We start from the raw sequence: 17656 nt of genomic DNA, 5'->3' as shown, positions 1-17656 counted from the left end.
AGTACACCTTTATATACCTGTCTCAACTGTATAGTACACCTTTATATACCTGTCTCAGCTGTACAGTACATCTTTATATACCTGTCTCAACTGTCTCACCTGTGTAGCCGACATCATCTTTAACTAACTCACCTGTGTAGCTGACAAGATCTTTAACTAACTCACCTGTGTAGCTGACACCATCTTTAACTAACTCACCTGTGTAGCCGACACCATCTTTAACTAACTCACCTGTGTAGCTGACACCATCTTTAACTAACTCACCTGTGTAACTGACACCATCTTTAACTAACTCACCTGTGTAGCTGACACCATCTTTAACTAACTCACCTGTGTAGCTGACACCATCTTTAACTAACTCACCTGTGTAGCTGACACCATCTTTAACTAACTCACCTGTGTAGCTGACACCATCTTTAACTAACTCACCTGTGTAGCCGACACCATCTTTAACTAACTCACCTGTGTAGCCGACACACCTGACTGATCAGTCCACCTGGCTTGCCGGATCTGAGTCTCCTGTGCTGCACTTAATACCTTTCTGTCGTGAATGGACAGTGTTTCCAGACTTCCTGTGTTCTCGTGCTCATATCCTGTGATGTAATCCCCCCCAGCGTCTGTGATGTTCAACTTCCCGGACCAGGCTACAGTGAAGAGGGTCGTCTACAGTCTACCCAGGGTGGGAGTAGGAACCAGCTACGGACTTCCTCAGGCCAGGTGGGGTTCATAGCACATGCACTCACAGGAACACACACACACAGACACACACACACACACACACACACACACACACACACACACACACACATCTCATCAAAGTTTATTGGTCGCATCTACAATCCATCTTTAACCGTGTGTGTGTGTGTGTGTCTGTGTGTGTGTCTGCGTGCGTACGTGTGTTACCTCTCCTCCAGGCGTATCTCCTTGGCGACCCCTCGTCAGCTGTTTAAGTCGTCCAACATGACCCAGCGTTGGCAGAGGAGGGAGATCTCCAACTTCGAGTACCTCATGTTCCTCAACACCATCGCAGGTGAGAAGAGAGAGACCTACCATTTGTACCCTCCTCATCATTTTCATCATCATCATCACTCTCTGTTACAGCCTTTCTCCTACCTCTAGACTTACTGTACGTTGTTGTGAAGAGGGGCATTTACTTTATCTTTCTCTCTCTCTCCCTCACTCCCGCTCTCTCTCTCTGTTCTTCCTCTCTCCCTCCCTCACTCCCTCCCTCCCTCTGTCTGTGTTTTCCCTCTTCCTCTCTCCCTCACTCCCTCTCTCTGTGTTTTCTCTCCCTCCCTCCCTCCCTCCCTCCCTCCCTCCCTCCCTCCCTCCCTCCCTCCCTCCCTCCCTCCCTCCCTCCCTCCCTCCGTGTTTTCCCTCTTCCTCTCTCCCTCTCTCTCTCTCTCTCTCTTCCCCCACAGGGAGGAGCTACAATGATCTGAACCAGTACCCAGTGTTCCCCTGGGTTCTCACTAACTTTGAGTCAGAGGAGCTGGACCTCACTCTGCCCGGCAACTTCCGAGACCTATCCAAGGTATTTACCTCCAAGTGTTGTGTTTCTCTCATCATATCACAGCTTTTTGTGTAGTAATTATGATGCCACGGCCCTGTAAATGTACTGTGTGACAGAGCCATGTAATGTGAAGTTAATTCATGTTGTCACACCTGTAAGTCCTTTATAAACTAGTGACCAGCATTGTGTGTCATTATACCCTGATGAAGAGAGCTTGTCTTTCAAATATTGCATCTGAGCTCCTAGAGTGTTGAGCACTCCTTTTTCAGTTAGTTGTTATATTTCAACGAGCCAGCACCTCTCCTAAACAGGTGTTCTACTCTGCCAGCACCTCTCCTAACCAGGTGTTCTACTCCGCTAGCCAGCACCTCTCCTAAACAGGTGTTCTACTCTGCTAGCACCTCTCCTAACCAGGTGTTCTACTCTGCTAGCCAGCACCTCTCCTAAACAGGTGTTCTACTCTGCTAGCCAGCACCTCTCCTAAACAGGTGTTCTACTCTGCCAGCACCTCTCCTAACCAGGTGTTCTACTCCGCTAGCCAGCACCTCTCCTAAACAGGTGTTCTACTCTGCTAGCACCTCTCCTAACCAGGTGTTCTACTCTGTTAGCCAGCACCTCTCCTAAACAGGTGTTCTACTCTGCTAGCACCTCTCCTAAACAGGTGTTCTACTCTGTTAGCCAGCACCTCTCCTAACCAGGTGTTCTACTCCGCTAGCTAGCACCTCTCCTAAACAGGTGTTCTACTCTGTTAGCCAGCACCTCTCCTAACCAGGTGTTCTACTCTGCTAGCCAGCACCTCTCCTAACCAGGTGTTCTACTCTGCTAGCACCTCTCCTAACCAGGTGTTCTACTCTGCTAGCACCTCTCCTAAACAGGTGTTCTACTCTGCTAGCCAGCACCTCTCCTAACCAGGTGTTCTACTCTGCTAGCCAGCACCTCTCCTAACCAGGTGTTCTACTCTGTTAGCCAGCACCTCTCCTAAACAGGTGTTCTACTCTGCTAGCCAGCACATCTCCTAAACAGGTGTTCTACTCTGCTAGCACCTCTCCTAAACAGGTGTTCTACTCTGTTAGCCAGCACCTCTCCTAACCAGGTGTTCTACTCTGTTAGCCAGCACCTCTCCTAACCAGGTGTTCTACTCTGTTAGCCAGCACCTCTCCTAAACAGGTGTTCTACTCTGCTAGCCAGCACATCTCCTAAACAGGTGTTCTACTCTGCTAGCCAGCACCTCTCCTAACCAGGTGTTCTACTCTGTTAGCCAGCACCTCTCCTAAACAGGTGTTCTACTCTGCTAGCACCTCTCCTAACCAGGTGTTCTACTCTGCTAGCCAGCACCTCTCCTAACCAGGTGTTCTACTCTGCTAGCCAGCACCTCTCCTAACCAGGTGTTCTACTCTGCTAGCACATCTCCTAAACAGGTGTTCTACTCTGCTAGCCAGCACCTCTCCTAACCAGGTGTTCTACTCTGTTAGCCAGCACCTCTCCTAAACAGGTGTTCTACTCTGCTAGCACCTCTCCTAACCAGGTGTTCTACTCTGCTAGCCAGCACCTCTCCTAACCAGGTGTTCTACTCTGCTAGCCAGCACCTCTCCTAAACAGGTGTTCTACTCCGCTAGCTAGCACCTCTCCTAAACAGGTGTTCTACTCTGTTAGCCAGCACCTCACCTAAACAGGTGTTCTACTCTGCTAGCCAGCACCTCTCCTAAACAGGTGTTCTACTCTGTTAGCCAGCACCTCTCCTAACCAGGTGTTCTACTCCGCTAGCTAGCACCTCTCCTAAACAGGTGTTCTACTCTGTTAGCCAGCACCTCACCTAAACAGGTGTTCTACTCCGCTAGCTAGCACCTCTCCTAAACAGGTGTTCTACTCTGTTAGCCAGCACCTCACCTAAACAGGTGTTCTACTCCGCAAGCTAGCACCTCTCCTAAACAGGTGTTCTACTCTGTTAGCCAGCACCTCACCTAAACAGGTGTTCTACTCTGCTAGCCAGCACCTCTCGTAACCAGGTGTTCTACTCTGCTAGCCAGCACCTCTCCTAACCAGGTGTTCTACTCTGCTAGCCAGCACCTCTCCTAACCAGGTGTTCTACTCTGCTAGCCAGCACCTCTCCTAACCAGGTGTTCTACTCTGCTAGCACCTCTCCTAACCAGGTGTTCTACTCTGCTAGCACCTCTCCTAAACCGGTGTTCTACTCTGCTAGCCAGCACCTCTCCTAACCAGGTGTTCTACTCTGCTAGCCAGCACCTCTCCTAAACAGGTGTTCTACTCCGCTAGCCAGCACCTCTCCTAAACAGGTGTTCTACTCTGTTAGCCAGCACCTCTCCTAAACAGGTGTTCTACTCCGCTAGCCAGCACCTCTCCTAACCAGGTGTTCTACTCCGCTAGCCAGCACCTCTCCTAAACAGGTGTTCTACTCTGTTAGCCAGCACCTCTCCTAAACAGGTGTTCTACTCCGCTAGCCAGCACCTCTCCTAACCAGGTGTTCTACTCCGCTAGCCAGCACCTCTCCTAAACAGGTGTTCTACTCTGTTAGCCAGCACCTCTCCTAAACAGGTGTTCTACTCCGCTAGCCAGCACCTCTCCTAACCAGGTGTTCTACTCCGCTAGCCAGCACCTCTCCTAAACAGGTGTTCTACTCCGCTAGCCAGCACCTCTCCTAACCAGGTGTTCTACTCTGCTAGCACCTCTCCTAAACAGGTGTTCTATTCTGCTAGCCAGCACCTCTCCTGACCAGGTGTTCTACTCTATTAGCCAGCACCTCTCCTAAACAGGTGTTCTACTCTGCTAGCCAGCACCTCTCCTAAACAGGTGTTCTACTCTGCTAGCCAGCACCTCTCCTAAACAGGTGTTCTACTCTGCTAGCCAGCACCTCTCCTAAACAGGTGTTCTACTCTGCTAGCCAGCACCTCTCCTAAACAGGTGTTCTACTCTGCTAGCCAGCACCTCTCCTAAACAGGTCTTCTACTCTAACCAGGTGTTCTACTCTAAACAGGTGTTCTACTCTGCTAGCCAGCACCTCTCCTAACCAGGTGTTCTACTCAGCTAGCCAGCACCTCTCCTAAACAGGTGTTCTACTCAGCTAGCCAGCACCTCTCCTAAACAGGTGTTCTACTCTAACCAGGTGTTCTACTCTAAACATGTGTTCTACTCTGCTAGCCAGCACCTCTCCTAAACAGGTGTTCTACTCTGCTAGCCAGCACCTCTCCTAAACAGGTGTTCTACTCTGCTAGCCAGCACCTCTCCTAACCAGGTGTTCTACTCTGCTAGCCAGCACCTCTCCTAAACAGGTGTTCTACTCTGCTAGCACCTCTCCTAAACAGGTGTTCTACTCTGCTAGCCAGCACCTCTCCTAACCAGGTGTTCTACTCTGCTAGCCAGCACATCTCCTAACCAGGTGTTCTACTCTGCTAGCCAGCACCTCTCCTAACCAGGTGTTCTACTCTGCTAGCCAGCACCTCTCCTAAACAGGTGTTCTACTCTGCTAGCCAGCACCTCTCCTAAACAGGTGTTCTACTCTGCTAGCCAGCACCTCTCCTAAACAGGTGTTCTACTCTGCTAGCCAGCACATCTCCTAACCAGGTGTTCTACTCTGCTAGCCAGCACATCTCCTAACCAGGTGTTCTACTCTGCTAGCCAGCACCTCTCCTAAACAGGTGTTCTACTCTGCTAGCCAGCACCTCTCCTAACCAGGTGTTCTACTCCGCTAGCCAGCACCTCTCCTAAACAGGTGTTCTACTCTGCTAGCCAGCACATCTCCTAACCAGGTGTTCTACTCTGCTAGCCAGCACATCTCCTAACCAGGTGTTCTACTCTGCTAGCCAGCACCTCTCCTAAACAGGTGTTCTACTCTGCTAGCCAGCACCTCTCCTAAACAGGTGTTCTACTCTGCTAGCCAGCACCTCTCCTAAACAGGTATTCTACTCTGCTAGCACCTCTCCTAAACAGGTGTTCTACTCTGCTAGCCAGCACCTCTCCTAAACAGGTGTTCTACTCTGCTAGCACCTCACATAAACAGGTGTTCTACTCTGCTAGCACCTCTCCTAAACAGGTCTTCTACTCTGCTAGCACCTCTCCTAAACAGGTGTTCTACTCTGCTAGCACCTCTCCTAAACAGGTGTTCTACTCTGCTAGCACCTCACATAAACAGGTGTTCTACTCTGCTAGCACCTCTCCTAAACAGGTGTTCTACTCTGCTAGCACCTCTCCTAAACAGGTGTTCTACTCTGCTAGCCAGCACCTCTCCTAAACAGGTGTTCTACTCCGCTAGCCAGCACCTCTCCTAACCAGGTCTTATACTCTGCTAGCCAGCACCTCTCCCAAACAGGTGTTCTAATCTGCTAGCCAGCACCTCACCTAAATAGGTGTTCTACTCTGCTAGCACCTCTCCTATAAACAGGTGTTCTACTCTGCTAGCCAGCACCTCTCCCAAACAGGTATTCTATTCTGCTAGCCAGCACCTCTCCTAAACAGGTGTTCTACTCTGCTAGCACCTCTCCTAAACAGGTGTTCTACTCTGCTAGCCAGCACCTCTCCTAAACAGGTGTTCTACTCTGCTAGCACCTCTCCTAAACAGGTGTTCTACTCTGCTAGCACCTCTCATAAGCAGGTGTTCTACTCTGCTAGCACCTCTCCTAAACAGGTGTTCTACTCTGCTAGCCAGCACCTCTCCTAAACAGGTGTTCTACTCTGCTAGCCAGCACCTCTCCTAAACAGGTGTTCTACTCTGCTAGCCAACACCTCTCCTAAACAGGTGTTCTACTCTGCTAGCCAGCACCTCTCCTAAACAGGTGTTCTACTCTGCTAGCCAGCACCTCTCCTGACCAGGTGTTCTACTCTGCTAGCCAGCACCTCTCCTAAACAGGTGTTCTACTCTGCTAGCCAGCACCTCTCCTAAACAGGTGTTCTACTCTGCTAGCCAGCACCTCACCTAAACAGGTGTTCTACTCTAAACAGGTGTTCTACTCTAAACAGGTGTTCTACTCAGCTAGCCAGCACCTCTCCTAAATAGGTGTTCTACTCAAAACAGGTGTTCTACTTTAAACAGGTGTTCTACTCAGCTACCCAGCACCTCTCCTAAACAGGTGTTCTACTCTAACCAGGTGTTCTACTCTAACCAGTTGTTCTACTCTAACCAGGTGTTCTTCTCTAACCAGGTGTTCTACTCTAAACAGGTGTTCTACTCTAAACAGGTGTTCTACTCTAAACAGGTGTTCTACTCTAACCAGGTGTTCTACTCTAAACAGGTGTTCTAATCTAACCAGGTGTTCTACTCTAACCAGGTGTTCTACTCTAACCAGGTGTTCTACTCTAAACAAGTGTTCTTCTCTAAACAGGTGTTCTACTCTAACCAGGTGTTCTACTCTAAACAGGTGTTCTACTCTAACCAGGTGTTCTACTCTAACCAGGTGTTCTACTCTAAACAGGTGTTCTACTCTAACCAGGTGTTCTACTCTAAACAGGTGTTCTACTCAGCTAGCCAGCTGTTCACCTGTGAGATGCAATAGAAACAGATTCTGTGTTAGTTTCAGCTCTTGTTCCAAATTGTGTGTGATTCCCTGCAGCCAATCGGTGCGTTACACCCAAAGCGAGCGGTGTTCTCTGCAGAGCGCTATGATACCTGGGAGGAGGACGGAACGCCACCGCACCACTACGGCTCCCTCTACTCTACCGCTAACACCACACTGCTCTGGATGCTGCGGATAGTGAGTACACACACGCGCCAAAACAGAACCGTTGTTTTAAAAGCTTGGGAACCGGTGTGATTTTATTCTCCCACAAAAAAAAACACAACAAAGAGGCTATATGAAGCCCCTCCCCCTCCTTCTGAAGCCCCTCCCTCTGTCACTCAGAAACGTATTCCAGTGTCTGCCTGTCCCTCCCCCTCCTCCTGAAGCCCCTCCCTCTATCCCTCAGAAATGTATTCCAGTGTCTGCCTGTCCCTCCCCCTCCTCCTGAAGCCCCTCCCTCTATCACTCAGAAACGTATTTCAGTGTCTGCCTGCCCCTCCCCCTCTTCCTGAAGCCCCTCCCTCTATCACTCAGAAACGTATTCCAGTGTCTGCCTGTCCCTCCCCCTCCTCCTGAAGCCCCTCCCTCTATCACTCAGAAACGTATTCCAGTGTCTGCCTGCCCCTCCCCCTCCTCCTGAAGCCCCTCCCTCTATCACTCAGAAATGGATTCCAGTGTCTGCCTGCCTCTCCCCCTCCTCCTGAGGCGTAGTCTAGAAGCCTAATGACGTTACACGCGTGATTCAGAAATTAGGGAGAGAGATTTGTAATTAGAGAAGAATGGATTAACATTTTCAACGCTAGTTAAGGATAATTATCACGTTTCACGTTGGATTTATTAACTAAGGTAAAACACGTTTTTATTTTAATTCGGGTGCCGCTCTGCATTAGAGGCCTTCACAAATCCAAAGAGTTACGGACCTGGGGCTTTCCCATCCGACCCAATGTGCATAAATACATTTTTACAATATAGCGACCCGTTCTCGAATGGATCCGAGGAAAACTAGAGCCGTTACATATAGACCTGGTTAGATCCAAACCCGTTCCTGTCTGTTCCGAGTGAGGGAAGTAGCAGAAAAGTCAATTTTTAAGCCTAGTTTATTAACCGGAGCTGATAAAGTACGGGGGAGAGGAAGTAGAGAGAGGTGACGCCCGTTGCCGTGGGGCCGTGCTGTGTAGTTGTAGTCTAGTGTGAGCGAGTGACACGGGAACAAGGAGGAGGGAGGGAGGGACGAGAGACAGCAACCAACCAAGCCGACTCACACTATGGTCGACTAGTAGCCGCCACAGCTAGGTCATTTATCATCCAATATCGCCTGCCTTGACTGCTTCAAACCGGGAGAAGCTAGTGAACTAGCTAGCCAGGCTAATTGAGGCAGGCACACGCTTTCTGGTCCTGCATAGTTACCTACAACACCATTCAGAATATAAAGTAGCAGTCGAGTGGTTGGCTCTTGGTCGTTGTAGCGTTGTAGCTTCTCCTTTAATTTTTAAGTTATGTCATATTAATTCCATCTTCCATTAATTATACATCTGCTTACTTTTACCCCACATGGAGGCTCTATAACTGTAGCCACATTGATGACTTCTGATTGGCCAACCAGCTACACGCGCCCCCCTCTCTCTCTCTCTCTCTCTCTCTCTCTTTTCCAAACAAAGTGATTGGAAAATAATTTTGGTACCAACCTCTGATCACGACTGAGGACGGAACACAACGACGTCAACGACGTCCACCATAATTGAGAATTTCAATAAGCATTTTTCTACGGCTGGCCATGCTTTCCACCTGGCTACTCCTACCCCGGTCAACAGCACTGCACCCCCACAACAACTCGCCCAAGCCTTCCCCATTTCTCCTTCTCCCAAATCTGCTCAGCTGATGTTCTGAATGAGCTGCAAAATCTGACCCCTACAAATCAGCCGGGCTAGACAACCTGGACCCTTTCTTTCTAAAATTATCTGCCGAAATTGTTGCCACCCCTATTACTAGCCTGTTCAACCTCTCTTTCGTGTCGTCTGAGATTCCCAAAGATTGGAAAGCAGCTGCGGTCATCCCCCTCTTCAAAGGGGGTGACACTCTTGACCCAAACTGCTACAGACCTATATCTATCCTAACATGCCTTTCTAAGGTCTTCGAAAGCCAAGTCAACAAACAGATTACCGACCATTTCGAATCTCACCATACCTTCTCTGCTATGCAATCTGGTTTCAGAGCTGGTCATGGGTGCACCTCAGCCACGCTCAAGGTCCTAAATGATATCTTAACCGCCATCAATAAGAAACATTACTGCGCAGCCGTATTCATTGATCTGGCCAAGGTTTTCGACTCTGTCAATCACCACATCCTCATCGGCAGACTCGACAGCCTTGGTTTCTCAAATGATTGCCTCGCCTGGTTCACCAACTACTTCTCTGATAGAGTTCAGTGTGTCAAATCGGAGGGTCTGCTGTCCGGACCTCTGGCAGTCTCTATGGGGGTGCCACAGGGTTCAATTCTTGGACCGACTCTCTTCTCTGTATACATCAATGAGGTCGCTCTTGCTGCTGGTGAGTCTCTGATCCACCTCTACGCAGACGACACCATTCTGTATACTTCTGGCCCTTCTTTGGACACTGTGTTAACAACCCTCCAGGCAAGCTTCAATGCCATACAACTCTCCTTCCGTGGCCTCCAATTGCTCTTAAATACAAGTAAAACTAAATGCATGCTCTTCAACCGATCGCTACCTGTACCTACCCGCCTGTCCAACATTACTACTCTGGACGGCTCTGACTTAGAATACGTGGACAACTACAAATACTTAGGTGTCTGGTTAGACTGTAAACTCTCCTTCCAGACCCATATCAAACATCTCCAATCCAAAGTTAAATCTAGAATATGCTTCCTATTTCGCAACAAAGCATCCTTCACTCATGCTGCCAAACATACCCTTGTAAAACTGACCATCCTACCAATCCTCGACTTTGGCGATGTCATTTACAAAATAGCCTCCAATACCCTACTCAACAAATTGGATGCAGTCTATCACAGTGCAATCCGTTTTGTCACCAAAGCCCCATATACTACCCACCATTGCGACCTGTACGCTCTCGTTGGCTGGCCCTCGCTTCATACTCGTCGCCAAACCCACTGGCTCCATGTCATCTACAAGACCCTGCTAGGTAAAGTCCCCCCTTATCTCAGCTCGCTGGTCACCATTGCATCTCCCACCTGTAGAACACGCTCCAGCAGGTATATCTCTCTAGTCACCCCCAAAACCAATTCTTTCTTTGGCCGCCTCTCCTTCCAGTTCTCTGCTGCCAATGACTGGAACGAACTACAAAAATCTCTGAAACTGGAAACACTTATCTCCCTCACTAGCTTTAAGCACCAACTGTCAGAGCAGCTCACAGATTACTGCACCTGTACATAGCCCACCTATAATTTAGCCCAAACAACTACCTCCTTCCCTACTGTATTTAATTTATTTATTTATTTTGCTCCTTTGCACCCCATTATTTGTATTTCTACTTTGCACATTCTTCCATTGCAAAACTACCATTCCAGTGTTTTACTTGCTATACTGTATCTACTTTGCCACCATGGCCTTTTTTTGCCTTTACCTCCCTTATCTCACCTCATTTGCTCACATCGTATATAGACTTGTTTATACTGTATTATTGACTGTATGTTTGTTTTACTCCATGTGTAACTCTGTGTCGTTGTATGTGTCGAACTGCTTTGCTTTATCTTGGCCAGGTCGCAATTGTAAATGAGAACTTGTTCTCAACTCGCCTACCTGGTTAAATAAAGGTGAAATAAAAAACTTCCTTTTACTCTACTGCAGGGTAGCCTAGTGGTTAGAGTGTAGGGGGGGGCAGGTAGCCTAGTGGTTAGAGTGTAGGGGGGGCAGGTAGTCTAGTGGTTAGAGTGTAGGGGTGGCAGGTAGCCTAGTGGTTAGAGTGTAGGGGTGGCAGGTAGCCTAGTGGTTAGAGTGTAGGGGTGGCAGGTAGCCTAGTGGTTAGAGTGTAGAGGCGGCAGGTAGTCTAGTGGTTAGAGTGTAGGGGTGGCAGGTAGCCTAGTGGTTAGAGTGTAGGGGGCAGGTAGTCTAGTGGTTAGAGTGTAGAGGTGGCAGGTAGCCTAGTGGTTAGAGTGTAGGGGCGGCAGGTAGTCTAGTGGTTAGAGTGTAGAGGTGGCAGGTAGCCTAGTGGTTAGAGTGTAGAGGAGGCAGGTAGCCTAGTGGTTAGAGTGTAGAGGTGGCAGGTAGCCTAGTGGTTAGAGTGTAGAGGTGGCAGGTAGCCTAGTGGTTAGAGTGTAGGGGGGCAGGTAGTCTAGTGGTTAGAGTGTAGGGGTGGCAGGTAGCCTAGTGGTTAGAGTGTAGAGGTGGCAGGTAGCCTAGTGGTTAGAGTGTAGAGGAGGCAGGTAGCCTAGTGGTTAGAGTGTAGAGGTGGCAGGTAGCCTAGTGGTTAGAGTGTAGAGGTGGCAGGTAGCCTAGTGGTTAGAGTGTAGGGGGGCAGGTAGTCTAGTGGTTAGAGTGTTGGACTAGTAACCAACAGGTTGCTGGATCGAATCTCCGAGCTGACAAGGTAAAAATGTGTCATGCCCCCTGAACAAGGCAGTTAACCCACTGTTCCCCAGGCTGTCATTGAAAATAAGAATTTGTTCTTAACTGACTTTCTTAGTTAAACAAAGGTAAAATATAAATAAAATACTGCTAACACCACACTGAGCTGCGGATAGTGAGTACACACTGACATTGTGTTTCAGTAGAGATTTTTTTGTGTTTCCTACCTCATTCGGAGCCTTTCACAACGTTCTTCCGGAATGATTGATAGATGGATTGATAGATGGATTGATAGATGGATCGATAGATAGATAGATGGATGGATGGATGGATGGATGGATGGATGGATGGATGGATGGATGGATGGATGGATGGATCGATCGATCGATCGATCGATAGATAGATGGATCGATAGATGGATCGATAGATGGATCGATAGATGGATCGATCGATAGATCGATAGATAGATAGATAGATATTGTGTGTCAGTGGTGTAGAGATCTTTTGTGTGTCCTGCTTCATTAGGAGCCCTTCACCACGTTCTTCCTGAATGCCAATGAGAACCAGTTTGACCATCCTGACAGAGCCTTCTCTGGCATCGCACGGGCTTGGAGGAACTGCCAACGGGATACTGCTGATGTCAAGGTTAGTGTGTGTGTGTGTGTGTGTGTGTGTGTGTGTGTGTGTGTTTATCTTTGTGTGTCTGGGGGAGTTTTTTTGTGTGTTTATCCGTGTGTGTGGGGGGGGGGGCTTAAGGGAAAGAGAGGGAGTTTAAATGTGATTGAATGATTGATTAATTGATTGTCATTGTCATTAGTAAAGCATTATGAATCCTCACCCTGTGTTACTGTGTTGACTGACAGGAGTTGATCCCAGAGTTCTACTACCTTCCAGAGATGTTTGTTAACAGTAGTGGTTTTGAGTTGGGACAGAGAGAGGACGGGACTCCTGTGTCTGATATAGAACTGCCAGCCTGGGCCAAGAAACCTGAGGACTTTGTACGCATCAACCGCATGGTGAGACACACACACACACACACACACGCACACACGCACACACACGCACACACGCACACACACATGCACATACATATGTACGCACACAGACACATATGCTGGGTCGTATTTGTGACTCGTTTCAGGAAACGAATATGTTACGCGTCACTACTTCACAGGAGAGACGTTGGAATGTTAACTGCATTTTTGGGGCAGAAATGCCTTCTGGGTTTCTCCCGGGTTGTGCAGTGGTCTAGGACTGCATCGCAGTGCTAGCTGTGCCACCAGAGACTCTGGGTTCGCAGTCGGCCGCGACCTGGAGGTCCTTGGGGCGATGCACAATTGGCCAAGCGTCGTCCGGGTTAGGGAGGGATACCACGAAATTGGGGAGACATTTTTTTAAAAGAAATGCCTTCTGGAACATGTGAACTTTCATGTGCCTTAATAACAAAAGTGTATGTTGCCATCTGTAAATATGAATTAAATTGTTAAATTAGGAGCCTAGTTGGTTTAGCCACAGAAAATAGATAATGAGTGGGCTGGAGATGAGTTGACATTGGTCTGCCACGTAGCAGGCTTCTGTCTATAACATGAGCTGGTCAGTATGATGATCCTGTCTAACACGGCTTTTTTGAAAGACATCACGTAGTAGAACTACATCAGTGTTGCTCTCCACTTTCTGGAGGACCGAGTTTTGAAATCAGTGGTTAGTGTGAGATGGAGATGGAGGACATTCTGGCGTTTGAAATAAATATAATATATATACAGAGGGAGTCGAAAAGAGAACACACAGAAGGCTGTTGTATAAAACACCTGTCTCCGGATTACATCTTCAAACTAAGGGCAACCATGGCATCCGTGACAGAGAGGTAGAAGCATCCATCTATGTATACAGGTAAGAGAGTCTAGCTAGCTACATTTTCAGATATTACTCGTTTCTAATTTTGTCTGAAAGTCGTTTTCATTTCAGGTTTAAGTGTACTGTTAGCTATGTCATGTCTTTACTATCATTAATTGAAGACTCAAAGATTCTCTGTAATTAGTTATTACGCGATTAGACTGATTAATCAATTAACTGTAATTACTAGGAAGTCGGGGCACCACGGAAAAAATATTCAGATTACAAAGTTATTATTTCCTAAAGTAATTTTTCAGATATTTTATCTGATAAATTAGTCTTCGAATTAATGAATCAATGAATTATTTACTTTACTCACGTTAGTCTCATTCCAAACGTCGTAAATTGTTGGTTATCTGCACGAACCCAGTCTTCACTATGAGTCATCCATACATGAATTGTCTTAAATCATTTATTTATTACTAACTAAGTAATTCACAGAAATGCATAAACAAACAAACAAGGTAAATGTGGTTACATGTAATGATAGGAGAATGTGCCCTAGTGGGCTAAACCGGCATGGTGGCTTGTTAGACAAAAGGGGAAGTGGGGGTCGACTAAGAAGACAACAGACAGTTAATAATTATAACAATTGAAATGCTAATCCTTCACACATGAACGCTCACTCATTCGGGAACAATTGCAATCAGTATATATATATTTACGCTCAGTGTGTCGCCTTGATCGCTGGTGACAAGTTAATTTATTTTGTAGAATTGTCCATCTCTCTCATCATCCAAAAATTCCAAATGCTGCCCCCTATCCTAGAGAAGTTAAAGACACTCTCGTCTGAGTGTGCCGGAGCACAGAATAATTGACACATTTACGGCCTGTCTCAGTGAACATTAGCAAAAAAAAGCATAATTAAACTGTTGCAAGCAGCACAGTTGCAGTCACCAACGCTCTGGATAACATGAAAACAGCTTTACCAGCTCTGCTAGGGAGAGTAAAATGGTCAGAGTGAGCTGTTCTCTCATTTGTGTCTGGACGTAGCTAGCAAGCTAGTTAACGTGGGTGCTTGACTGCTGTTGTTACTGGACAGAACCGAGACCGAAACGCTCCGAGACCGAAACGCTCTGACTTTACGAACACACTCTGAACACACTCTGGCACTCCAGATTAAACACACCCGTAGTATAAACCAGCCTTTAGTCTTGAAATCTTTGGTTGTTTAACATATGGCCTCACATGTGAATCCTTAAAGAGATGGGTGGGGCTAAAGCTTTAGACTGTGTGAATGATGCTGAATGGGGGGTGTAGACAAAGAAGAGCTCTCCAGGAGGTGTACCAAAACATTCAAGGACCATTTTCTCAAAAGTAGGGTTAGAAGTTCATCAACTTTCAATGCAGAATTACTTTTTGTTCCTCAACTGTAGTGTATAATATAGACTGTCACATTTATCAGGCAAATGGAAGAAAAGGGGTTGAAATAGGAGGTATTAACTGAACTTGTCCGTCTTGTTTTAATTTCTTCATGAATACACCCCCCTACAATACCACTGGAGAAGGCTTACTGCCCTACAGCTACAGGACTAGAGCATGACCTTTCTCTTTCCCTCCCTCCCTCCTTCCTTCCTTCCTTCCGCCCCTCTCTCCCCTCTCTCCCATCCCTCCTTCCTTCATTCCCTCTCTCCCTTCCCTCGCTCCCTTCCTCCTTCCTTCCCTTCCTCCTTCCTTCCTTCCCTCTCTCCTCCCTCTCTCTCTAGGCGTTGGAGAGTGAGTTTGTGTCGTGCCAGCTGCACCAGTGGATAGATCTGATATTTGGTTATAAGCAGCGAGGGCCCGAGGCTGTACGAGCTCTTAACGTCTTCCACTTCCTGTCCTATGAGGGTTCCGTCACCTTGGATACCATCACCGACTCCGCACAGCGGGAGGTAGGTCACCTGGCTGTCGCCATGACTCACCATGACAACCGTCACAGGGCAGCGGTGTCGAGAAGTGAAGTACTATGATAACACAACATCATGTATAACAACATGTCAAATGTCAAATAAAAATGTATTGGTCGCGAGATCATTAGAAAGTGTGATCAGTAATATTAATAGTATAGAAGAAAGTGTAAAAAATATATATATATATTGAAATTTGAATTTGCATTTTGTAATCTTAACATAATGAACAGGAATTAAATGTATTCTCTTGCTGAAAGCCACGCCTCTAATAAGCCACACCTCTAATAAGACACGCCCCTAATAAGACACGCCTCCTGAAAATAAGCTAAGGAATATATTCAAAAAAGACCCAGCTGCTAGAACAACCCAGCAGAGGCAGTAAAACATACCCAACTGATGGTTAAATGAACCCATGTTTGGATCACCCAAACAACCTGAAATATTGGGTTATTCACAACCCAACTGTCTGGGTCAACATAACCCAGCATCTGTCCAATATTTAACCTGGGTTACTTAATAACCCAGCATCTGTCCAATATTTAACCTGGGTTACTTAATAACCCAGCATCTGTCCAATATTTAACCTGGGTTACTTAATAACCCAGCATCTGTCCAATATTTAACCTGGGTTACTTAATAACCCAGCATCTGTCCAATATTTAACCTGGGTTACTTAATAACCCAGCATCTGTCCAATATTTAACCTGGGTTACTTAATAACCCAGCATCTGTCCAATATTTAACCTGGGTTACTTAATAACCCAGTTCTGTCCAATATTTAACCTGGGTTACTTAATAACCCAGCATCTGTCCAATATTTAACCTGGGTTACTTAATAACCCAGTTCTGTCCAATATTTAACCTGGGTTACTTAATAACCCAGTTCTGTCCAATATTTAACCTGGGTTACTTAATAACCCAGTTCTGTCCAATATTTAACCTGGGTTACTTAATAACCCAGTTCTGTCCAATATTTAACCAGTGGTTACTTAATAACCCAGCATCTGTCCAATATTTAACCAGTGGTTACTTAATAACCCAGTTCTGTCCAATATTTAACCAGTGGTTACTTAATAACCCAGTTCTGTCCAATATTTAACCTGGGTTACTTAATAACCCAGTTCTGTCCAATATTTAACCAGTGGTTACTTAATAACCCAGCATCTGTCCAATATTTAACCAGTGGTTACTTAATAACCCAGTTCTGTCCAATATTTAACCTGGGTTACTTAATAACCCAGCATCTGTCCAATATTTAACCTGGGTTACTTAATAACCCAGTTCTGTCCAATATTTAACCAGTGGTTACTTAATAACCCAGCATCTGTCCAATATTTAACCAGTGGTTACTTAATAACCCAGTTCTGTCCAATATTTAACCAGTGGTTACTTAATAACCCAGTTCTGTCCAATATTTAATTTAATGTTTACTTACCTTGAGTTGTTTTTTAACCCGTCATTTTTTGCAGTGTTATATTGTAATATTCCAGCCGTAGAAATATACTCTGTTTATTTAATTACAGCAACCTAATGTAATATTACTGATTATGCTTTTACCTCTATCTCTCTCCCCCCTCCTTCTCCCCCCTCTCTCTCCCCCCTCTCTCTGCCCCCTAGTTGATGGAGACCCAGATCCAGGCATGTGGTCAGACTCCATCCCAGCTGCTGATCGAGCCCCACCCCCCTCGCTCCTCTGCCATGCACCTGGTGAGAACTCACACACAGTCAGGGCCAGATTAAGACATTAAGACGTTTTCTCGCGATTGAATTTTGACAGCCGCAACCAACCATAGAAATATTATTCATAGATACCGTTCCAATTCAAGTTAGGGCTGGCAACCATTGCAAGTGAGTTTAATAGTCAAATTGGCAGGGTAAGAGATTCCAAAACACTTCTATGGACTATATGTCTATGGCCACAATGCAACAATCTGTATATTTGACATGCATGCTGGACCAATTGCGGCCTTCCCTTCTATTTGCAACATGTAACTGCCAAAATAAAGGAAACACCTGAGTAAACGAGGGATATAAATGTTACGTTTGCGGTGCATTTTCCTGGGATGGTTTGGGTCCACTAGTAGAATCTATGCCAAGGAACATTGAAACTGTTCTGGCAGGTCGTGGTGGCCCAACACCCTGTAAGACACTATATTGGTGTTTTGTTTATTTTGGCAGTTACACTGCCTTGCAAAAATATTTATCTCCCTTGGTGGTTTTTCCTATTTTGTTGTATAATTAAAATATTTTTTTTTTTTTGGAGTTCATGTAATGGACAAAATAGTCCAAATGGGTGAAGTGAAATGGA

At 46.5% G+C, this 17656-nt stretch overlaps 1 protein-coding gene across 4 annotated transcripts in view; it reads left to right on the top strand.

Annotated features, from left to right (window-relative positions):
* LOC110534825 (neurobeachin) overlaps positions 1-17656 on the top strand; it is a 283558-nt gene that overhangs the window by 250180 nt on the left and 15722 nt on the right. For all 4 annotated transcript variants that reach the window (XM_036989471.1, XM_036989470.1, XM_036989469.1 and 1 more), the window contains 8 exons: positions 615-717; positions 915-1030; positions 1422-1534; positions 7075-7215; positions 12089-12208; positions 12427-12579; positions 15163-15330; positions 16966-17055. In XM_036989471.1, coding sequence (XP_036845366.1) covers positions 615-717; positions 915-1030; positions 1422-1534; positions 7075-7215; positions 12089-12208; positions 12427-12579; positions 15163-15330; positions 16966-17055 — 1004 coding nt within the window. The remainder of the gene's footprint in view (positions 1-614; positions 718-914; positions 1031-1421; positions 1535-7074; positions 7216-12088; positions 12209-12426; positions 12580-15162; positions 15331-16965; positions 17056-17656) is intronic.

The sequence above is a fragment of the Oncorhynchus mykiss genome, chromosome 10, assembly GCF_013265735.2.
Source record: "Oncorhynchus mykiss isolate Arlee chromosome 10, USDA_OmykA_1.1, whole genome shotgun sequence".
Classification (NCBI taxonomy): Eukaryota; Metazoa; Chordata; class Actinopteri; order Salmoniformes; family Salmonidae; genus Oncorhynchus; species Oncorhynchus mykiss.
The sequence above is the reverse complement of the archived record's forward strand: the minus strand, read 5'-3'. Positions and strand labels throughout refer to the sequence as shown.